Source organism: Bubalus bubalis, chromosome 4 (assembly GCF_019923935.1).
Source record: "Bubalus bubalis isolate 160015118507 breed Murrah chromosome 4, NDDB_SH_1, whole genome shotgun sequence".
NCBI lineage: Eukaryota > Metazoa > Chordata > Mammalia > Artiodactyla > Bovidae > Bubalus > Bubalus bubalis.
This window is the reverse complement of record NC_059160.1, coordinates 18,249,091-18,273,205: the sequence shown is the minus strand read 5'-3', so window position 1 is coordinate 18,273,205 and position 24,115 is coordinate 18,249,091. Positions and strand designations below refer to the sequence as shown.

The 24,115-nt window shown below is 38.8% G+C and overlaps 1 protein-coding gene across 7 annotated transcripts; it reads left to right on the top strand.

Annotated features, from left to right (window-relative positions):
• Nucleotides 1-11,938: 11,938 nt before the first annotated feature.
• Nucleotides 11,939-20,302, top strand: CLEC4D (C-type lectin domain family 4 member D). Of its 7 annotated transcripts, none has more exons than XM_044941032.2 (7): nucleotides 11,939-12,210; nucleotides 13,716-13,805; nucleotides 17,266-17,301; nucleotides 17,412-17,516; nucleotides 18,228-18,379; nucleotides 19,416-19,531; nucleotides 20,035-20,302. In XM_044941032.2, exons 1-7 carry the CDS (start codon nucleotides 12,183-12,185, stop codon nucleotides 20,180-20,182), a joined length of 675 nt encoding a protein of 224 aa, XP_044796967.2. In that variant the 5' UTR covers nucleotides 11,939-12,182; the 3' UTR covers nucleotides 20,183-20,302. The 7 variants fall into 7 exon arrangements, with proteins under 7 accessions (XP_044796967.2, XP_025138933.2, XP_044796969.2 ...); XM_025283148.3 differs by having other exon boundaries at nucleotides 11,940-12,210; nucleotides 13,713-13,805; XM_044941034.2 differs by lacking the exon at nucleotides 17,266-17,301 and having other exon boundaries at nucleotides 11,940-12,210.
• The last annotated feature ends 3,813 nt before the right edge of the window (nucleotides 20,303-24,115 follow it).

The following is a 24,115-nucleotide window of genomic DNA, read 5'->3' as shown; positions in this document are numbered from 1 at the left end:
GCTGGGAGGGATTGGGGGCAGGAGGAAAAGGGGATGACAGAGGATAAGATGGCTGGATGGCATCACCGACTCGATGGACATGAGTCTGAGTGAACTCCGGGAGTTGGTGACGGACTGGGAGGCCTGGTGTGCTGCAATTCATGGGGTCGCAAAGAGTCGGACATAACTGAGCGACTGAACTGAACTGAACTCAACTGTGCAAAAGAAACTGTTTTCCTGCACAGTAATAACAACAAAGATGATGACCACTCATACAACACAACTAACACTGGCATGGCCCATGATAGTTTTCAAAGTTCCTTGAAATAACTTGGTTAATTTTATTTTCATGGTCCCTCATTGAGGAAGGGGAAAAGAAAGACAAGAACTGTCCTTAGGGATAAAGTCCAAGTTTTGACTTACACTGTCAGGACTGTCGGTGTGTCAGACACACTAAACAAAAGATTTGGATAATGAATCAGAGAAAACCTTTTAGACCATCTTAGGAATAAGTCTACAGGGCACCCATACTTGTCAGCCACTCCTCTCTTCAGCCTTTTCCAGTTTTTATTTGCCAACGTCAACGTCCTACAGACTCAGTATTTCTCAGCTTCTGAGATGACTTGAGAAATCATAAAGGACACCGGATTCTCTGATTTGTAGGGTTGAAATCAATTTTGCTGCAAAAAAGCCTGATATCTACAGTATAAGTTAACTTGCAATGTCTATGACTTTTTAAAATCTTTATCTTATGATCATAAGACCCTTTCCAATACACTCATTTTTCATCCATTTAATATGATTAGGTTTCTGACACAGGCTTTGTGCCCATGAGTCTGGCTCTGGTTTCTTGCTGAATTTTGGACCCTGTACTGAAAACTATTCAATTGACCCACAATCCTATCGTTTCTAGGGCTTCCTAGGTAGTGCTAATGGTAAAGAACCCATTGCCAGTGGAGGAGATGCAGGAGACATGGGTTTGATCATGCATGGGTCAGGAAGATCCCTTGAAGGAACACATGGCAACCCACTCTAGTATTCATGCCTGGAAAATCTCATGAACAGAGGAGTGGCAGGCTACGGTCCATAGGGTTGCAGAGTCCGACACGACTGAAGTGATCTTTACTTGTACCTATCCTTTTTTCAAGCCATTCCTTTGGCAGTTCTCTGTACCTACACACATGCGTTATCAAGGCTCTCAGTGCTATTACTTGTCTGATTTCAAGTCTGACCAAGGTGTGAACATTCTCCTGCTGAATCACGACTCCAGATTTTGTTTTCCTTAGAGATTGACAATATGTCAACCATGGTCCTACCCATTTTGATGTTTTTTTTTTTATGTTTGCTTGATATGCAGGAGTCACTCAGCTTGTTTCTAGATTTCTTTCAGAGGGAGTTATTGCATGTGTAGCTGTAGATTGGTGTGTCCATGGAAGGAAGTGTGTTAAGGAACCTCTTATAACACTGTCTTGAACCAGAATCTGACGGCTGTTTTATTCTTAAATTTCACTCGTGATATCAGTCTATTTTGATCTTGTACTTTTCACATTTTTTCTTTTTGTTTTTTTGCAACCAGACATTTCTTCCAGAAATATAATACATATACTACCATCTTACTGGCTAAATGCTACATAACTCATTGACTTCATCTGTCAGCATTATTCCAAAGCCATGTATTTCTTATATTTTCAAAGTCTGTCATTTGATGTTAGGGTCTTATTTTCTAGAGTATAAGGGAGTCTTTCTTTTTAGCTCTTTGTCTTCGCATGTTTGACTAATTTGTAACTTTGTAGCACATGGCGAGTTATCTTTCTATTTTTTATTTTTGGACCTACCCCACGGGTATGTGGGATCTTAATTCTCATACCAAGGGTTGAACCTGTGCCCCCTGCAATGGAAGCCTGGAGTCCTAACCAGGCTTACTTGCTGCTGCTGCTGCTAAGTCGCTTCAGTCGTGTCCGACTCTGTGCAACCCCATAGACGGCAGCCCACCAGGCTCCACCATCCCTGGGATTCTCCAGGCAAGAACACTGGAGTGGGTTGCCATTGCCTCTTCCAATGCATGAAAGTGAAAAGTGAAAGTGAAGTCGCTCAGTCGTGTCCGACTCCTAGCGACCCCATGGACTGCAGCCCACCAGGCCTCTCTGTCCATGGGATTTTCCAGGCAAGAGTACTGGAGTGGGTTGTCATTGCCTTCTCCTAACCAGGCTTACTTACTGCCATGGAAATCCCCTGTTCAGTTACTTTGTGTGAACTCCTGGCTTCTCTTTCTGCTTGGTTTTTCAGATGTAGCAACTATTGCACATTAGTCATTCCTGTTTTTGCTCCAGAAATTTTCCTCCAGAATTACTTGTCTTACCATTTCTGTATCTATTATTTAGTTCTACAAAACAGAACAAGGAAATACCTATGCTTGGAAATGCATATACTCTTACTGAAAGAAGAAAAGACAAATATTAATGTACATATCATAATAATACATTTGTTTTCCAAAGTCAGTTAAAAATAAACAAGGCTTGAGGGAAAGGGATGGTTAGGGAGTTTGGGATGGACATGTATACACTGCTATATTTAAAGTGGACAAACACCAAGGAGTTTCTACAGTGCAGGAAACTCTGCTCAATGTTATATGGCAGCCCGGCTGGGAGGGGAGAGTTTGGGGGAGAGTGGATACATGTATATATGTGGCTGAGTCCCTTTGGTGTTCACTTGAAACTATCACAACATGTTTGTTAACTGGCTATAACCCAGTACAAAATAAAAAGTTTTTTTAAAAATAAGCAAGTCTTATAATATATATTCACATTTTATATTGGAAATATAAATTTCTTCCTTTTGTATCATTATAAATTAATAAATTTTTATACATTCAAATATTTCTAATTTATCGTCATAATATAAGTAAATTATGTATATATATATAACTATTTTAATATCTATTTATCTATCCTTGTTATTAATTAACTTAAGGATAATAAATCCTTATTACCAAATTCAGACTTAAATGAAGAAAGTAGGGAAAACCACTAGGCCAGTCAGGTATGACCTAAATCAAATCCCTTATGATTATATAGTGAAAGTGAGAAATAGATTCAAAGGATTAGATATGATAGAGTGCCTGAAGAACTATGGATGGAGGTTCGTAACATTGTACAGGAGGTGGTGATCAAGACCATCCCCAAGAAAAAAAAATGCAAAAAGGCAAATGGTTGTTTGAGGACACCTTACAAGTAGCTGAGAAAAGAAGAGAAGTGAAAGGCAAAGGAGAAAACGAAAGATATAAGCATTTGAATGCAGAGTTCCAAAGAATAGCAAGGAGAGATAAGAAAGCCTTCCTCAGTGAACAATACAAAGAAACAGGAAAACAATAGAAGGGGAAAGCCTAGAGATCTCTTCAAGAAAATTAGAGACACCAAGGGACAATTTATGCAAAGATGGGCACAATAAAGGACAGAAATGGAAGGGACCTAACAGAAGCAGAAGATATCAAGAAGAGGTGGCAAGAATACACAGAAGAACTGTACAAAAAAGATCTTCATGACCCAGATAACGACGATGGTGTGGCCACTCACCTAGAGCCAGACATCTTGGCGTGCAAAGTCAAGTGGGCTTTAGTAAGCATCACTATGAAAAAGCTAGTGGAGGTGATGGAATTCCAGCTGAGCTATTTCAAATCCTAAAAGATGATGCTGTTAAAGTATTAGGCTCTTGGATCGCAGCCATTCTGACTGGGGTGAAATGGTACCTCATAGTGGTTTTGATTTGCATTTCTCTGATAATGAGTGATGTTGAGCATCTTTTCATCCAAAAGTCTACAAGCAATAAATGCTGGAGAGGGTGTGGAGAAAAGGGAACCCTCTTACACTGTTGGTGGGAATGCAAACTAGTACAGCCACTATGGAGAACAGTGTGGAGATTCCTTAAAAAACTGGAAATAGAACTGCCTTATGATCCAGCAATCCCACTGCTGGGCATACACACTGAGGAAACCAGAATTGAAAGAGACACGTGTACCCCAATGTTCATCGCAGCACTGTTTATAATAGCCAGGACATGGAAGCAACCTAGATGTCCATCAGCATATGAATGGATAAGAAAGCTATGGTACATATACACAATGGAGTATTACTCAGCCATTAAAAAGAATGAATTTCAATCAGTTCTAATGAGGTGGATGAAACTGGAGCCTATTATACAGAGTGAAGTAAGCCAAAAAGAAAAACACCAATACAGTATACTAACGCATATATATGGAATTTAGAAAGATGGTAACAATAACCCTGTATACGAGACAGCAAAAGAGACACTGATGTATAGAACAGTCTTTTGGACTCTGTGTGAGAGAGAGAGGGAGAGGGTGGGATGATTTGGGAGACTGGCATTAAAATATGTATAATATCATATATGAAATGAGTCGCTAGTCCAGGTTCGATGCACGATACTGGATGCTTGGGGCTGGTGCACTGGGATGACCCAGAGGGATGGTATAGGGAAGGAGGAGAGAGGAAGGTTCAGGATGGGGAACACATGTATACCTGTGGCAGATTCATTTTGATATATGGCAAAACCAATACAATATTGTAAAGTTAAATAAAATAAAAAAAAATAGTGTTAGGCTCAATATGCCAACAAATTTGGAAAACTCAGCAGTGGCCAGAAGACTGGAAAAGGTCAATTTTCTTTCCAATACCAAAGAATGTTCAAACTACTGTGCAATTGCACTCATTTCACACGCTAGCAAAATAATGCTCAAAATTCTCCAAGCGAGGCTTCAACAGCACGTGAACCAAGAGCTTCCAAATGTTCAAGTTGGATTTAGAAAAGGCAGAGGAATCAGAGATCAAATTGCCAACCTTCAATGGATCATAGAAAAAGCAAGAGAATTGCAGAAAAACATTTGCTTCTGCTTCTTGACTATGCTAAAGCTTTTGATTGTGTGTATCACAACAAACTGGAAAATTCTTTAAGAGATGGGAATATCAGACCACCTTACCTGCCTCCTGAGAAACCTATATGCAGGTCAAGAAGCAATAGTTATAACTGGACATGAAACAACAGACTGGTTCCAAATAGGGAAAGGAGTACATCAAGGTGTGTATTGTCATCCTGCTTATTTAACTTATATGCAGAGGACATCATGTAAAATGCCAGGCTGGATGAAGCACAAGCTGGAATCAAGATTGCCAGGAGAAATATCAGTAACCTCAGATATGCAGGTGACACCACCCTTATGGCAAAAAGTGAAGAAAAACTAAAGAGCCCCTTGATGAAATTGAAAGAGGAGAGTGAAAAATTTGACTTAAAGCTCAACATTCAGAAAAATAAGATTATGGCATCTGGTCCCATCACTTCATGGTAACATAGGGAAACAATGGAAACAGTGAGAGACTTTATTTTGGGGGGCTCCAAAATCACTGCAGATGGTGACTGCAGCCATGAAATTAAGACTCTTGCTCCTTGGAAGAAAAGCTGTGACCGACCTATTTCAGTTCAGCTGCTCAGTCATGTTTGACTCTTTCTAACCCCATGAACCACAGCACGCCAGGCCTCCCTGTCCATCAGCAACTCCTGGAGTTTACCCAAACTCATGTCCACTGAGTCGGTGATGCCATCTAACCATCTCATCCTCTGTCGTCCCCTTCTCCTCCTGCCTTCAATCTTTCCCAACATCAGGGTCTTTTCCCATGAGTCACCTCTTCGCATCATGTGGCCAAAATACTGGAGTTTCAACTTCAACACCAGTCCCTCCAATGAACACCCAGGACTGATCTTGTGTAAGATGAACTGGATGGATCTCCTTGCAGTCCAAGGGACTCTCAGGAGTCTTCTCCAACACCACAGTTCAAAGCATCAGGTCTTCAGCGCTCAGCTTTCTTAATGGTCCAACTCTCACATCTATACATGACTACTGGAAAAACCATAGCCTTGACTACACAGATGTTTGTTGACAAAGTAATGTCTCTGCTTTTTAATATGCTGTCTAGGTTGGTCATAACTTTCCTTCCAAGGAGTAAGTGTCTTTTAATTTCATGTCTGCAATCACCATCTGCAGTGATTTTGGAGCCCCCCAAAATAAAGTCAGGCACTGTTTCCACTGTTTCCCCATCTATTTGCCAGGAAGTGATTTCCTTGAACTGCAAGGAGATCCAATGAGTCCATCCTAAGGGAAATCGGTCCTGGATATTCATTGGAATGACTGATGTTAAAGCTGAAACTCCAGTATTTTGGCCACATGATGCAAAGAGCTGACTCATTGGAAAAGACTGACGTTGGGAAAGATTGAAGGCAGGAGGAGAAGGAGACAACAGTGGATGAGATGATTAGATGGCATCACCGACTCAAATGACATGAGTTTGGGTAAACTCTGGGAGTTGGTGATGGACAGGGAGGCCTGGCATACTGTGGTTCATAGGGTTGCACAGAGTTGGACATGACTGAGCAACTGAACTGAACTGAACTGAACTGATGAGACCAGATACCATGACCTTAGTTTTCTGAATGTTGAGCTTTAAGCCAACTTGTTTACTCTCCTCTTTCACTTTCATCAAGAGGCTCTTTAGTTCCTCTTCACTTTCTGCCATAAGGGTGGTGTCACCTGCATATCTGAGGTTATTGATATTCCTCCTGGCAATCTTGACTCCAGCTTGCGCTTCACTCGGCCCAGTGTTTCTCATGATGTACTCTGCATATAAGTTAAATAAGCAGGGTGACAATATACAGCCTTGATGTACTCCTTTCCCTATTTGGAACCAGTCTGTTGTTCCATGTTCAGTTCTAACTGTTGTCCTGACCTGCACACAGGTTTCTCAAGAGGCAAGTCAGGTGGTCTGGTATTCCCATCACTTTCAGAATTTTCCACAGTTTATTGTGATCCACACAGTCAAAGGCTTTGGCATAGTCAATAAAGCAGAAATAGATGTTTTTCTGGAACTCTCTTGCTTTTTCAATGATCCAGTGGATGTTGGCAATTTGATCTCTGGTTCCTTTGACTTTTCTAAAACCAGCTTGAACATCTGGAATTTCACAGTTCACGTATTGCTGAAGCCTGCCATGGAGAATTTTGACCATTACTTTACTAGCGTGTGAGATGAGTGCAATTGTGCAGTAGTTTGAGCATTCTTTGGCATTAACTTTCTTTGGAATTGGCATGAAAACTGACCTTTTCCAGCCCTGTAGCCATTGCTGTTTTCCAAATTTGCTGGCGTATTGAGTGCAGGACTTTCACAGCATCATCTTTTAGGATTTGAAATAGCTCAACTGGAATTCCATCACTTCCACTGGCTTTGTTCGTTGTGATGCTTCCTAAGGCCCACTTGACTTCACATTCCAGGATGTCTGGCTCTAGGTGAGTGATCACACCATCGTGATTATCTGGGTCGTGAAGATCTTTTTTGTACAGTTCTGTGTATCCTTGCCACCTCTTCTTAATATCTTCTGCTTCTGTTAGGTCCATACTGTTTCTGTCCTTTATCGAGCCCATCTTTGCATCAAATGTTCCCTTGGTATCTCTAATTTTCTTGAAGAGATCTCTAGTCTTTCCCCTTCTATTGTTTTCCTCTATTTCTTTGCATTGATCGCTGAGGAAGCCTTCTTGCTATTCTTTGGAACTCTGCATTCAAATGGGTATATCTTTCCTTTTCTCCTTTCCTTTTTGATTCTCTTCTTTTCACAGCTATTTGTAAGGTCTCCCCAGACAGCCATTTTGCTTTTTTGCATTTCTTTTTCTTGGGCATGGTCTCGATCCCTGTCTCCTGTACAGTGTCACGAACCTCCATCCATAGTTCATCAGGCACTCTGTCTATCAGATCTAGTCCCTTAAATCTATTTCTCACTTCCACTGTATAATCATAAGGAATTTGATTTAGGTCATACCTGAATGGTGTAGTGGTTTTCCCCACTGTTTTCAGTTTAAGTCTGAATTTGGCAATGAGGAGTTCATGATCTGAGCCACAGTCAGCTCCTGGTCTTGTTTTTGCTGACTGTATAGAGTGTCTCCATCTTTGGTTGCAAATAATATAATCAATCTGATTTCAGTGTTGACCACCTGGTAATGTCTATGTATGGGGTCTTCTCTTGTGTTGTTGGAAGAGGGTGTTGCTATGACCAGTGTGTTCTCTTGGCAAAACTCTGTTAGCCTTTGCCCTGCTTCATTCTGTGCTCCAAGGTCAAATTTGCCTGTTACTCCAGTTATTTCTTGACTTCCTACTTTTGCATTCCAGTACCCTATAATGAAAAGGACATGTTTTTGGGGTGTTAGTTCTAAAAGGTCTTGTAGGTCTTCATAGAACAATTCAACTTCAGCTTCTTCAGCATTACTGGTCGGGGCATAGACTTGGATCACCGTGATATTGAATGGTTTGCCTTAGAAACGAAAGGAGATCATTCTGTCATTTTGAGATTGCATCCAAGTACTGCATTTCAGACTCTTTTGTTGACTATGATGGCTACTCCATTTCTTCTAAGGGATTCTTGCCCACAGTAGTAGATATAATGGCCATCTGAGTTAAATTCACCCATTCCAGTCCATCTTAGTTTGCCGATTCTTAGAATGTCAATGTTCACTCTTACCATCTCCTGTTTTCACCACTTCCAATTTATCTTGATTCATGGACCTAACATTCCAGGTTCCTATGCAATATTGCTCTTTACAGTATTGGACCTTTCTTCTATCACCAGTCACATCCACAACTTAGTGTTGTTTTGCTTTGGTTCCGTCCCTTTATTCTTTCTGCAGTTATTTCTCCACTGATCTCCAGTAGCATATTGAGCACCCACCAACTGGTGGAGTTCATCTTTCAGTGTCCCATCTTTTTGCCTTTTTAAACTGTTCATGGGGTTCTCAAGGTAAGAATACTGAATGGCTTGCCATTCCCTTCCCCCTTGGACCACATTCTGTCAGACCTCTCCACCATGACCCGGCCATCTTGGGTGGCCCCACATGGCACGGCTTAGTTTCATTGAGTTAGACAAGCTGTGGTCCGTGTGATCAGATTGGCCAGTTGTCTGTGATTGTGGTTTCAGTCTTTCTTTCCTCTGATGCCCTCTCTCAGCGCCTATCGTCTTACTTGGGTTTCTCTTACCTTGGAGGTGGGATATCTCTTCATGGCTGCTCCAGCAAAGTGCAGCCACTGCTCCTTACCTTGAACTGGGGTAGCTCCTCTCAGCTGCTCCTGCACCACGCAGTTGCCAAAGCAGAGACATTACTTTGCCAACAAACGTCCATATAGTCAAAGCTATCATTTTTCCAGTAGTCATGTATGGATGTGAGAGTTGGACCATAAAGAAGGCTGAGTGCTGAAGAATTGATGCTTTTGAACTGGGGTGTTGGAGAAGATTTTTTTTAATTAATTAATTTATTTTAATTGGGGACTAATTACTTTACAATATTGTAGTGGGTTTCGCCATACATCGACATGAATCAGCCATGGGCGTACATATGTTCCCCATCCTGAGCCCCCCTCCCACCTCCCTCCCCATCCCATCCCTCAGGGTCATCACCGTGCAATGGCCCTGAGTACCCTGTCTCATGCATCGAACCTGGGTTGGCGATCTGTTTCACATATGATAATATTGTTTCAATGCTATTCTCTCAAATCATCTCACCCTCGCCTTCTTCAACAGAGTCCAAAAGACTGTTCTTTACATCTGTGTCTCTTTTGCTGTCTCGCATATAGGGTCATTGTTACCATCTTCCTAAATTCCATATATATGCGTATTCTGTATTGGTGGAGAAGGAAATGGCAACCCACTCCAGTACTCTTGCCTGGAAAATCCCATGGATGGAGGAACCTGGTAGGCTACAGTCCATGGGGTTTCACAGAGTCAGACACGACTTAAGTGACAACATGGATGCATGCATTGGAGAGGGAAATGGCAACCCACTCCAATATTCTTGCCTGGAGAATCCCAGGGACAGAGGAGCCTGGTGGGCTGCTGTCTATGGGGTCCGCACAGAGTCAGACACGACTGAAGCGACTTAGCAGCAGCATACTGTATTGGTGTTTTTCTTTCTGACTTACTTCACTCTGTATAATAGGCTCCAGTTTCATCCACCTCATTAGAACTGATTGAAATTCATTCTTTTTAATGGCTGAGTAATACTCCATTGTGTGTATGTACCACAGCTTTCTTATCCACTCATCTGCTGATGGACATCTAGGTTGCTTCCATGTCCTGGCTATTATAAACAGTGCTGCGATGAACATTGGGGTACACGTGTCTCTTTCAATTCTGGTTTCCTCAGTGTGTATGCCCAGCAGTGGGATTGCTGGGTCATATGGCAGTTCTATTTCCAGTTTTTTAGGGAATCTCCACACCGTTTTCCATAGTGGCTGTACTAGTTTGTATTCCCACCAACAGGGTAAGAGGGTTCCTTTTTCTCCACAGCCTCTCCAGAATTTATTGTTTGTAGACTTCTGTATAGCAGCCATTCTGACTGGTGTGAGATGGTACCTCATTGTGGTTTTGATTTGCATTTCTTTGATAATGAGTGATGTTGAGCATCTTTTCATGTGTTTTTTAGCCATCTGTATGTCTTCTTTGGAGAAATGTCTGTCTAGTTCTTTGGCCCATTTTTTGATTGGGTCATTTATTTTTCTTGAATTGAGCTGCAGAAGCTGCTGGTATATTTTAGAGATTAATTCTTTGTCAGTTGCTTCATTTGCTATTATTTTCTCCCATTCTGAAGGCTGTCTTTTCAACTTGCTTATAGTTTCCTTCGTTGTGCAAAAGGTTTTAAGTTTAATTAGGTCCCATTTGTTTATTTTTGCTTTTATTTCCATTACTCTGGGAGGTGGATCATAGAGGATCCTGCTGTGATTTATGTCAGAGGGTGTTCTGCCTATGTTTTCCTCAGGAGTTTTATAGTTTCTAGTCTTATGTTTAGATCTTTAATCCATTTTGAGTTTATTTTTGTGTATGGTGTTAGAAAGTCTTCTAGTTTCATTCTTTTACTAGTGGTTGACCAGCTTTCCCAGCACCACTTGTTAAAGAGATTGTCTTTTTGGAGAAGACTTTTGAGAGTCCCTTGGACTTCAAGGAGATAAAACAGTCAATCCTAAAGGAAATCAATCCTGAATATTCATTGGAAAGACTGATGCTGAAGCTGAAGCTCCAGTACTTTGACCACTTGATGCAAAGAGCTGACTCCTTAGAAAAGACCCTGATGCTGGGAAAGATTCAAGGCAGGAGGATAGAGGATGAGATATTTGGATGGCATCACCGACTCACTGGACATGAGTTTTAGCAAACTCCAGAAGATGGTGAAGGACAGGGAAGCCTAGTGTGCTGCAGTCCATGGGGTCGCAAAGAGTTGGACATGACTGAGCGACTGAACAATGTATGGCAAAACCAATACAATATTGTAAGTAATTAGTCTCCAAAAAAAAAAAAATCAATTAATACATTAAAAAAAAGAAAGTTATTTAAGCTTGGTTTTGGAGTCTTTGCAAGTTAACAAAGTTTAGTACATTTCACCTGTGCTGAAGATTGTGTTCTTTACCACAGAATTTCTCATTTCCTCTTCTTTGCCCTATTAGGGCAAAGAAGCTTAATTTCCCTTATTGGAGTACTTGGGAATTTAATCAACAGCTCCACCACCTTTTTCTAAACTCTACAACAAAAGTATTTTGTCTTTACATACATACGCTGTGCAGATGAAAAACTTTTGCTCATTGTTCACATTACCTTTTACCATCTTGCATGCAACTTAGTTCAGACAAATATCCAAGGCAGAGTTTAGCTCATGCACACAACTACCTTTGAAAACATATACAGGAAAAGAAACCTGAGGAAATGTTTATTCTTCTTTTGATTAGGTGAAGTTGTGATTCTTTTAGGGCATGGCTACATTTTTTGCTTGAACAAGTAAAAATAAATTAAGAAATCGTACATGACACACTGGCGTAGTGACCTTATGAAAATTTCTGCTGTTTTTGAGTGTGGCTTTCTCAATTTCCTTTTTCTTTGCTCCATCCTAGAGTGAATCAAAGGACACTCCCGTGTTTGGAAAGACTTCTTCTTTTGAGCTGTCTTTAATATCGAGAGCTTTCTAATCTTAGCAGAATAGGCAAGATTAATGTTCAATCTCAAGAATTTCTGAATATATTTCTTTATCCACAGAATAAACTGTGGGGAAAAAATTTAAGAGGTTGCTGAGGCTGCTGGTTCTCTCCAACGCTGAACCACAAGAGATTTAACATACAATGGGGCAAGAAGAACCACTAAATAAACGTGAGTATTTGTTTCCTTTCAGTTTTAAAGAAGCATATTTAATTATGACTAAGATTTTAAAATATGAATTGATGATAGTTGTAGTTATTAAGATTGAAGATGGTGATGGGGAGGAAGTTGAAGAAAGTGAAAATGATTTTGGTGAAGAGGGGGGACATAGATTCAAACATGTGAGGTATTAGAAACTTCTTTATAAAATGTATACAGGGACAAGAGAGAACACCAAATATATAAAAAAATAAGATGAAAGAGAGTAATTTGGGAAAATTGTTTAAAGGAAAAAAAGAGACGAGAGAGACAGAAAACACACTGGCTGGGACAGCAGTGAACCTGAGGTTCTGACTTTACTTCTTTTTATACTCAAGTTCTACTCAAGTGACACATAAATGGGTTTGTACTGTAAGAACATTAAAAAACACTTGAGAAATATATAGAATGAATGCAGAAATATATAATTTTGAAATTAATGTTTCATTTCATCTCATCACTCCACCCAAATTTTAATGGGGTCATGATGTACAATGGTACCGACAATCACATTTTTATGTAGCAATATGTTTTGGAGACTTCTTTATGTTAATACATACATGTATACATGATTATTTTAATTGCTCTATAGAATTTCATCATATGAATTCACCATAATTTATTGTGTCTGCTTTTGATGACAAGCATACAAGTATTAGGTTTCAAGGGTTTTTTTTTCTATTTCCAAAATTACTGCAGTGAATATCATTTTATAGAAATAAGTTTAATTGCTTCTATAGGTTTGAGTGCTAGAATTTAAATTGTGGCAAATGCAATGCATTTAAAATTTGATAAGTGTTCCTAACTTTATCTGTCTAAAAGGCTTTCCAGCTTATAGTTCAGTAGTGACATTTATTTTCTCACTGAGTGTTTATTTCCTGTAGGCCTTGCCACACTACATATTCTCAATTTACTTTAAAAAATTTGATATATGACAAAACCATGCCATAATATTTTGGTTTACATGTCTCTGATTGAGCATGCTGTTTGTTAATTTGTTTAATGGATTTTTGAAATACTTTCAGCAAATTTTCTGCTCAAATTTTTGCTCAGTTTTCAAATTGGTTTTAGAAATTCTTTATACAGCCTGGATATTAGCATTGTGACAAGATTTTTCTTCCATGTGTTCCTTGTATTTTAACATTATTTGTTTATAAAGGAGCTCTGGTTTTTATGTACTACAACTATCAATTTTTAAAGATTTGGGGGTTTTGAGTCTGGTTAATAAAAAGCATGTTCCTAATCCCCCCAAAAAACCCCAAAGAAATACATTTTATTTGAAAATATATTTAATTAATTTATTTGTTTATCAGTGAACTCTAAAGTTGATTTATTCAGGGGAAATCTTTAAGCTCTCTTCCACGTCTAAAATATTTTGGATGATCTCATTCTAAGCTTTCTCCTTGGTGGCATTAGCTCCCTTAGTTCTTGTGGCTGAGAAGAAGATAACCTATTCATCTTTCTTTTTGTTTTAGTAGAAAGAGGCCAGCATTCCCAGCTGATCCCTTGGACCATTGCTATTTTTTTCATGTCACTTCTAAGTGCCTGTTTTATTGCGAATTGTGTGGGTAAGTTATTAGCAAAGTGGAATGCTCCTTGAATTATTCACTTGAAAAACTTTCAGAAAGTTGCCCTAAACCTTTTGTTATCACGACCTTCTCCAACATACCAATCCAGAAAGGCCTCAGGGCTTGGATTTAATATTCAGAGCTACATACTTGACCTTCTGTTTTTTGATGGTGCAGCCTTGAGCCAGGAAATGAACGATGAAACTTAGACCCGTTCCTATACACGGGAAGGTTGGAGACTGCGTAAATCATTCTTCACTTTGGACCAGGATAACAAGGACTGCATCTTTCTAGAAAAGAATAACCAGTAAAAAACCCTCAAATTTCAGATGGACTGTAGTCTGGCTTTGAAAAGAAGAACATTTGGAAGACTTCTTTCTGATATCAGGATATTGTATGAAGTTATTATAAATAAAGTAATATAGTATAGGCGCAAGAATAAACAAATAGAGAAAGAATGTTGAGAGCTTTGTTACAGATCTGTATTTATGAACTGTATATAAAACAGGCTACCCACTCCAGTATTCTTGCCTGGAGAATCCCATGGACAGAGCAGCCTGGCTGGCTACATACAGTCTATGGGGTCATAAAGAATTGGACAGGACTGAGTGACTAAATAACAACAAACAAAATAAAACTGAAGGGAATTAAAAAAAAAAAAACTGAAGGGAATAAATCAACTATCCTCCAATGAAAATTAATTAAAAAGTGAACAGAAGGGGATATTGCAGAGTTATATGGAGAGGACAGTTTTGTTCAATTACTATTCAATTAGTAGAGAGGATTGATTATCCATATTCAAAAATGAAATTGTTCTCCTGCCTCATATCATGTTAAAAAACCAACCTAAGGTGGAGAATTGATTAAAATATGAAAGCAAATTAATGTTTTAGAAAAAAATATGGAGAATATATTCTTGACCTTGAGACAGAGAATGATTTCTTAAATATGACAAAATGTGCTAGCCATTAAAGAGACTATCACCAAAATATACTACGTTAAAGTAAGAATTACTGCCCAACAAAAATAACACTGAGTGACAACAGAAAACATAGGAAAATATGTTTTAATGCATATAATTAATAAAGGATTAGAGTATAGAATATTTAAACCGTTGTTCCAAATCAATAGGAAAAATACTTACAACAGAAAAATGGGCTAAGTCCTGAACAGGCAGAATAGAAAAGAAAAAAAATGAAATGTCTGATAAACATACAAAATATTTCTAACTTCATTAGTTTTCAGAGAAATGCAAATTCAACTCACAATGAGACACCACTAAGAACCTTGGGGATGGTAATAATTAAAGTCTGGCAGTATCAAGTATTGATGATACTGCAGAGCAACTAGATCTTCAATGAATTTCTGCTGGTGAGAGTGTACAGTAGTACTCAGTTCGGTGGTTCAGTTGTGTCCAGCTCTTTGTGACCCCATGGATTGCAGCACACCAGGCTTCCTTGTCCATCACCAACTCCCAGAGCTTGTTCAAACTCATGTCCATTGAGTTGGTAATGCCATCCAACCATCTCATCCTCTGTCATCCCCTGCTCCTCCTGACTTCAGTCTTTGCCAGCATCAGGGTCTTTTCCAAGGAGTCAGTTCTTCCCATCAGGTAGCCAAAGTATTGGGGCTTCAGTTTCAGCATCAGTCCTTCCAATGAATATTCAGGACTGATTCCCTTTAAGATTGACTGTTTGATCTCCTTGCAGTCCAGGGGACTCTCAAGAGTTTTCTCCAACACCACAGTTCGAAGGCATCAATTCTTCAGTGCTCAGCTTTCTTTATAGTTCAACTCTCACATCCATGCATGAGTACTGGGAAAACTATAACTTTGATTAGACAAACCTTTGCTGGCAAAGTAATTTCTCTGCTTTTTAATATGCTGTCTAGGTTGGTCATAGCTTTTCTTCCAAGGAGCAAGTGTCTTTTAATTTCAGGGCTGCAGTCACCATCTGTAGTGATTTGAGATCCTCCAAAAATAAAGTCTCTCATTGTTTCCATTGTTTCCCTATCTATTTGCCATGAAGTGATGGGACCAGATGCCATGATCTTTGTTTTTTGAATGTTAAGTTTTAAGCCAGCTTTTTCATGCTCCTCTTTCAATTTCATCATGAGATTCTTTAGTTCCTCTTCACTTTCTGCCATAAGGGTCATGTCATCTACATATCTGAGGTTATTGATATTTCTCCTGGCCATCTTGATTCCAGCTTGTGATTCATCCAGTCCAGTATTTTGCATGATGTACTCTGCATATAAGTTAAATAAGCAGGGTGACAGTATACAGCCTTGATGTACTCCTTTCCCTATTTGAACCAGTCTGTTGTTCCATGTCTGATTCTAACTGTTGCTTATTTACCTGCATACAGATTATACTTCATACAGCAGTATAATTGCTTTGAAAAAGGTTGCCCCAACCATAGTTGGCAATAGGTATAACCTATTACCAGCAGTTGCATACGTGTGCATGGACCTTACAGAAATGCATGCTTGTGTTCTCTAAGGATACATGGTCAAAAATGCTCAGAGGTGCAGAGCCCATACTAGCCAAACACTGGAAACAAGGCAATTATCTACCAGAAGAAGAAAAGATAAATACATTTTAGTTCATTAAGATAATGGATCACTTTTCAGCAATGAGAACTGATGAGTTATGATTGCATGAAACAACATAGACAAATTTCAGAGACAGCTCTGAGCAGAAGACAGAACCCAAAGTATGATTTCACTTATATTAAGTTCAGAAGCAGGCAAATCTGATCTATATGGTTTTGTGATAGATTATGAAGTGGTAGAATCATGAAGCAAAACACAAAGTGATTGCTTTAAAAGCCATGGCATGATTACCTTTAAGAGAAAGTGAGGGATTCGTGTTTGGGCTGTGAAGGTCACCTGGGGCTTTGGTAATGTTGCATTTTTTGAGCTGGGTTGTTGGAATGTTCACTTTATATTAATTTGATAAACTGTACACTTATATTTTTCACTTCGTTAGACTTGGTTATATTTCAAAGTGAAAATACTGAAAAGATAAATGTGTAAGACTTGTAGGACTTTGCAGAAGAATACCAGTGGTCACCAAAATCTCCACTCTAAGCACAAATATTGATAGAAAAACATGTTTAAAAGCACATGGACATTAAAGTTTGCAAAACTACCCCCACAAAGCATAGAATGGACACTGAGGGCTTCCCAGGTGACCCTAGTGGTGAAGAACGCACCTGCCAATGGAGGAGACATAAGAAATGCGGGTTCAGGAAGATCCTGGGTCAGGAAGATCTCCTGGAGGAGGGCATGGCAATCCACTCCAGTATTCTTGCCTGGAGAATCCCATAGACAGAGGAGCCTGGTGGGCTTCAGTCCATAGGGTCCCAAAGAGTCAGACACAACTGAAATGTCTTAACAAACATCCATAATAATGAAAATATTAATTTTCAACAATTCTTTTCAACCAATTCACCTGAAGCTGAAACAAAGGAACTGCGTAGAAAGAACAGAGAAGGTGGGGACCTTAACTATTACAGTAAAAGAAAATTTACTTAGTGCAGTACGCCCCCAAAGTAAGTGGTTATATAGGAGAAGGAAACTAAGATTTTTTTCCCTCCTTCACAGTGACTCACCACAACTTTCTATCCTGTAAGAAAGGAACAGGGTTCTTCAGGCTCCCAAAGCAGCACCCAAAGGTGACATGTGTCAGAGAGAAACCAGAACTGAAAGGTACAGAGAGTCGAAGAAATTTCTTCCTTATTTCCATTAAAATTCATAGCCTGATTTAAAGCATATCATTTCTACATTATTATATAAAGAGAGAGATGAAAAGAGCACAAGATGAGAATCTGGCACAAGAGCGGACATCAGTAAATTGAGGTAGAATTATTTTCATGATTGTGAGCAGTTGAATAACTAATCAGAGAATATGAACAAAACATTTATGAGCTGTTTTTGGCACCCAAAGCATAACATTTTCTTTTGATTCAGATATATATGGACTGCTCCCTCCTAGAATATGTAAACTTTGCCAAAGTGTCTTTATCTCTTTTATTCTGTGAAGGCTCATTACATGAGCATTTTAGCAGGTTCTTTGCCTCCTTCAGATAAAATGTCCTGCCAAAAGCTTTGTTATAGGAACTCTTTCAATATGGTTGTAAATAACTGTAGGGATGTTGAAAAATGATCACATCTTCTAAGAGAAAACCTTGTAATTTTCTCATGGTCATTATATGATTCAGATACTTTTGTTTAGGAGCTATTTAGAAATGTAATTTTCAGGATCTTTTTTTTTTTTTATAGGGGGGACAGAATGATTGTGGTAATCCTGGTATTATTCTCTTAAATGTTAATTGGATATTAGGTAGTAAAATAACTATATGATTTGTTATATATGGTATGCTCCCATGGACCTAATTTTCCTTTTGATTTTCACATGAGGGGGCACCTGGAATTGCTGTCCTGTGGGCTGGAAAGCCTTCCAGTCCAACTGCTATTTTCCTTTTAATGACAACAAGACATGGGCTCAGAGTGAAAGCCACTGCTCTGGGGTGGGAGGTCACCTGGCCACCATCAGCACAGGGGCTGAGCAGGTATGCTGAGAGGCTTATGTCAGTTTCTCTGCTGGTTTGAATCTCCTTGCAGAGAGAGGAATTTCTCAGCTCTGCTCCACCTCTGTGCCTTTGCTTCCTCTCCCCCATCTGCCTGGAAAGACTTTCTTCCTCTTGCATTTTGCTTCACATGGCCAACATCTTCTGGTCTTCTCAGATCTGACTCATGTTATATTTTCTCAAGAAAACTACCCTGACCACCTTCCCAACTCCATCCTTTTTGTTCTAATCTGGAGATACTTTCACGGAATTTTGTGCATTTTATGACCAGGGCACTTAGTTCAGTGTTCACTACCCCAGCTCTTCCATGTGCAGAGGGCTACAGCCATGCTTTACCCACGTTTGTATCTCCAATGGCCTGTGCAGTGCTAGGCCCACTTAAGTGTTTGATGATTAAGTAAATAAACGAATGGTTAATTAGGACTGAAATATCTTCTCAGCATAAAGAATAGGACAGATAATTCAGATGTATGTTTGTTATTCTAAAAAAAGAAATCTCAAGGTAAAGTTATTTCTGAGCTGCAATTTATTTCCTTGTGCAATGTATTTCCATATATTATATACCCAGACTCAGATTCTACTCCATTCTTGGTTAACATGGTTTCCTGGAGGACTTTGTTTCCATGGCTTTGCAGCTATAGGTTCAGCAACTCTTTGAAATAAGTGTAATTTAATGAAATATGCAATCAATTAATGAAGGTAATTTAAAAAATTAAATTTCCTAAAAATCCAATCCCATTAAGAACTATGCTAAGTAATTTGCAAGCTGATCTCATGCAGTCTTCACAGTGACCCTCTGAAGTAGTGGAGTTGTCCCTTTTGGAGCTGAGAAAACTGGGGTTTGGTGACATTAAAGCACTTATTAACATCACACCATAAATGTCAGAGGCAGGATCTGAAAACATATAACCAATGCTTTTGTGTTTAACTAGTAGTTTATTTGACCTCTTTCTTCTTTTCCTAAAATTATCAACTGATAAATGCAAATATACTTATAAAAATTCACATTTTTACGCAGAACTTTATCACTCAATTTTTGGATAGACGATTTTCATATTTCCTGGGACTTAGGAGTGAGAACCTTGACGGCCAGTGGCATTGGGTGGACAAGAAACCATTTAACCCACAGATGGTGTGAGTATACCAAGTAGGGTAAAATAGCTTTATAGGCAAAGGTAGGAAGAAGACAGCAAGCTACATTCATTTTGGGATGGGTTATACCAGTGTAGGGCTTCCCTGGTGACCCATTGGTAAAGAATCCACCTATCAATTCAGGAGATGGCAGGTTCAATCCCTAGGTTGGGAAGATCCCCTGGAAAAGGAAATGGCAACCCACTCCAGTATTCTTGCCTGGGAAGTCCCATGGACAGAGAAGACTTGCGGGCTACAGTCCCTTGGGTAGCAAAAGAGTCAGACATGACTTAGCAACTAAACAACAACAATACCAGTATAAGAATGCCTACTCAGAACAGAGCACTGTCTTTTCAGGAACCTCTATGCTAGTCGATTGCTCTGATTCTGTTGGACAGTGCAACTGTAAATGTTTCACTAGGGGCATTTTCTCTGCCTTGTCCTCTGACCTCTACTATACACACACAACATGTACACACACGTGTATATATATTTTTTCATTTCAGATTCTGGCACAAGCGTGAACCCAACAATGATCAGAAAGAAAAATGTGTTGTTCTTGTTAACGACAAAGACAAATGGGCCTGGAGTGATTTTCCTTGTGACTATAAGACAAGTTGGATTTGCAAGATAACTGGAACTGCATTCAACTAAAAACCTACGAAGGGGGCCTTGTGATGAGGACACAAAATAAGAAATAATGCGACTAAAGCAGAACATACATGTATTGTGGGAACAGAGAAAACATTTTCCGTCATAGAACATTTTCCGTCATGATGGTCTTATTTATTTATTTTTTTTGTTTCATTCATTCAAGATAATGTATTTTTTTGTGTAGTGTTTTGGTGGAAAGAATCATATTTTTCTGTGAGAATCAATTTTCATTAACTTTGCTTTCTTAATAGTATTTCAGGCAGGGTATTTACTTTTCAATTGGTGTGTATTGATTACATATTTAATAGCTTGAGTGGTGAAATCTCTTTAGTCACCATTTCCTCTGCTCTGATGATTCTTAGCACTTAAATTTCAAAGGTGGGATATTTCAATTGGTAGTGGTGTATCATTTTTTTTAACCCAAATATCACAAACTCTAAAGTTTTTAAGCAGCATTTTTATTGTCTGATGCTTTGTTTTCAGGTTAATAGTATCAGTCATTAGACTGAAATTCCATGAGCAGAATATTTTCTGAAGAACAGTATAGAATAATTATAATTATGGTTTTGCCCGGGAAGAAAGGGCTTCCCTGGTAGCTCAGTTGGTAAAGAATCTGCTTGCAGTGCAGGAGATCCTGGTTGGATTGCTGGGTCGGGAAGATCCACTGGAGAAGGGATAGGGTACCCACTCCTGTATTCTTGGGCTTCCCTGGTGGCTCAGATGGTAAAGAATCCGCCAGCAATGCTGTAGACCTGGGTTCTATCCCTGGGTTGGGAAGATCTCTTGGAGAAGGGAACGGCTAATCACTCTTGCCTGGATTTTTGCCTGGAGAATCCTAAGGACAGAGGAGCCTGGGGTTATAAAAGAGTCACACATGACTGAGTGAATTTCATTTTCCAGTAAGAAAAAAATATCCATTTACCTTTTAAAAAATTTACTCCACTTTAAAAATCTTACCACAGTGAGGAGTCTCAAGCTGACAATTTCTTTTTGAGTGGAAAAGTCCCTTGCAGGCCATCTTAAGCACACTCCTTTAATTCTATAGCTAAGGAAACAAACATTTTGGGAAGCCAAAGAGCTCACCTTCACAGGGTTAGTTTATGACGCAAACAAGACTGTGGCCCAGAGCTAGCTTTCATAGTAGGTGGGATGTATTCCCTTTGGTATTACGGAAAAGTTACTGGTGGTGCTGTGGCCTCTTGGCTAACAGATAGATAATAGTTCTTAATTATTCATGTAACACTGTATTAGTGTTTCTGTATTTCTAATTAGAATCAGAAGAAAATCGTATTTTCAATCCATTTATGTAAATTGTTAGCATGTTTATTTAGAGCTATAAAGCTACAGTTCGAACTAGCAAGAAAAGTCACGGCTTTAACAACCTGAAGTTGTGCTTTTGTGATGTATGTAGCTTTAATTGTGAAGCAGTCATGTCCAACATCAACAAAATATGGAGGTCTTTCTAAAACATTTTATTTTGCTGATGTTTCCTGGATCCAAGCTAAAAAATTTCAAGTGACATCTTTTTAGCTACCTTCCTTGGTGGCTCAGGTGGTAAAGAATCTGCCTGCAATGCAGAGTACCTGTATTCGATCCCTGGGTCAGGAAGATCCCCTGGAGAAGGGAATGGCTACCCACTCCAGTATTCTTGCCTGGAAAATTTCACGGACAGAGGAGCCTGGTGGGCTTCAGTCCATGGGGTCACAAAGAATTGGACACGACTGAGCAACTAACATTTTCATCTTCCTTACTACTATATTAAAAAGACAGTATTTATTCTGAAATTAGTGGTTTTCTAAGTTCAGAATATTAGTGTATGATTGACTGTATGTCTTTACGTGTCTGTGTTTCAAGCTGATGCTTTTAACTGAAATAGCATCAAGGGACTTTGTGTTTGCCACAAATTACATAGCATTAATCTATAAAACTTGAAATAGACTTTATATAGTTAATATTATCCATTCTTCATTTGTATAAAACTGTATTTAAAGATTCAGTAGTCAATAAAATGTGACCTCTTTGTGATTTTATACATCTATACCCTAATCTTTTTCTCCCAATTTGGATCATTTTCATTCTCTCCATGGCTTCCACCAGACTAAGTAAACATCTATTTACCTGGATTATTACAATGGCCTTCTGATTGATCTCCCTGTTTCCACCCTTGGTCACTTTCAGTCAATTCTCAACTCTCATGGCACCATTTATACAGAGTCTTCACAATTTCTTTAAAACAGCTAATAGTAATTTCATAAAAATAAATGCTAATTTCTTAAGAACATTGTGATAGAATGTCCTAGAAGTCTGAAACATTTTAAAAACCTAAGCACTTTTTAGAGACTTCCCTGCAGTCCATTGGTTAAGACTTCACCTTCCAATGCAGGAGGTGCCGGTTTGATCCCTGGTTGGGGAGATAAGATCTCCCATGACTCATGGCCAAAAAACCAAACCATGAAACAGAAGCAATGTTGTAACAAATTCAATAAGACTTAAAAAAAAAAAAGGTCCACATCAACAAAGTCTTAAAAAAAAAAAAAACTAAACATTTTTATCTTAGAAAAAGTAATGTATATGTGTTAAAAAGGCAAACAGTAAAAGACATTATTAAAAATATAAGGTGACTCTCTCTTCCATTCTGAACCTCTAAATACCCCTTCAGCCTAACTATGATTACTGATTTCTTATACGTATATCCATATATGGTTTTGTTTCCCTGCATGCATCCACATGCGCACATGTAAAAGCTCCCTAAGTCTATCTCACCCAATGAATGATTTAGGGGCTATATTGTTGAGAAAGGAAAAGGAGGACAGCAGGCTGAGAGGAGGAAGAAACAAAAGAGCAAGTCTTATTGACGTAAGTCAGTAAGAGAAACACAAATATTGTATCTTAATACATATATATGGAATCTAGAAGGATGGTACTGATGAAGCTATTTGCAGGGCAGGAATAGAGATGCAGACAGAGAAGGAACTTGTAGACACAGCAGGGGGAAGGAGAAGGTGGGATGAATTGAGAGATTTGCATTGACATATCTATACTACCATGTGTAAAGTGGATATCTAGTAGGAAGCTGCTGGGTAGCACAGGGAGCTCAGCTGGGTACTCTTGTGACAACCTAGAGGAGTGGGATGGCTGTGGGAGTGGGACGGAGGCTCAAGAAGGAAGATATATATATAGTTGATTCATGTTATTGTACAGCAGAAACTAACACAACATTGTAAAGCAATTATCCTCCAGTTAAAAAAAGAAAAGAGCAAGAAGAACATTTTACGTGATTCCTTATTATTTTTCTGTTAGGGACCCTTTAGGAAAAAAATTTTTGTGGTTATCTATAAGGCCTCTAACCTGGAGGAGGGCATGGCAATCCACTCCAGTACTCTTGCCTAGAGAATTCCATGCACAGAGGAGCCTGGCAGGCTTCAGTCCAGGGTCTCATGGAGTCGGACACAACTGAAGCGACTAAGCAGCAGCAGCATAAGGCCTATAAAATTCTTGAATTTCAAGAATTCTTTAATTTCACTTCAATTTTTTTATTTGATAAATTTAAGTAAAATTAAATTTCATACTTTAAAAGAAATTTAAATTGAAATTTCATACATCATCTGCTGCATGATTCCTATCGATCTTAACCTATATCAACTTGGAATTCAATTCTTTTTTAAACTTTCATCTTTATACAATTGTTGCTCTGAAAAAATTTTAATAATAAATAGGTAACATTTTAAAAAGATGTAGTAAAGTGATTTTTCTTTTTTAAAAAATTGGGAGCCCAAGTGGTAATAGTATTTAAATTGTAACAGTGGTTTAATTGGAGAACATGGTCTTGGGAATATGAATGACTGATTACTCTTTATTTTTTGCTACTTTTTGGGTTTTCTGGTGCCTAAGTATTTATATAACCCCATTTATAAAATATGATATTTAAAAACA

Excerpts from the sequence above, each read along its gene's own strand:
- CLEC4D (XM_025283148.3), top strand. The coding sequence starts at position 12,183 with ATGGGGCAAGAAGAACCACTAAATAAAC. Across the intron at positions 17,517-18,227 it reads AGAGAAACCAGAACTGAAAG|GGGGCACCTGGAATTGCTGT; the intron begins GTACAGAGAGTC and ends TTTTCACATGAG. Across the intron at positions 18,380-19,415 it reads TCAGCACAGGGGCTGAGCAG|AACTTTATCACTCAATTTTT; the intron begins GTATGCTGAGAG and ends ATTTTTACGCAG.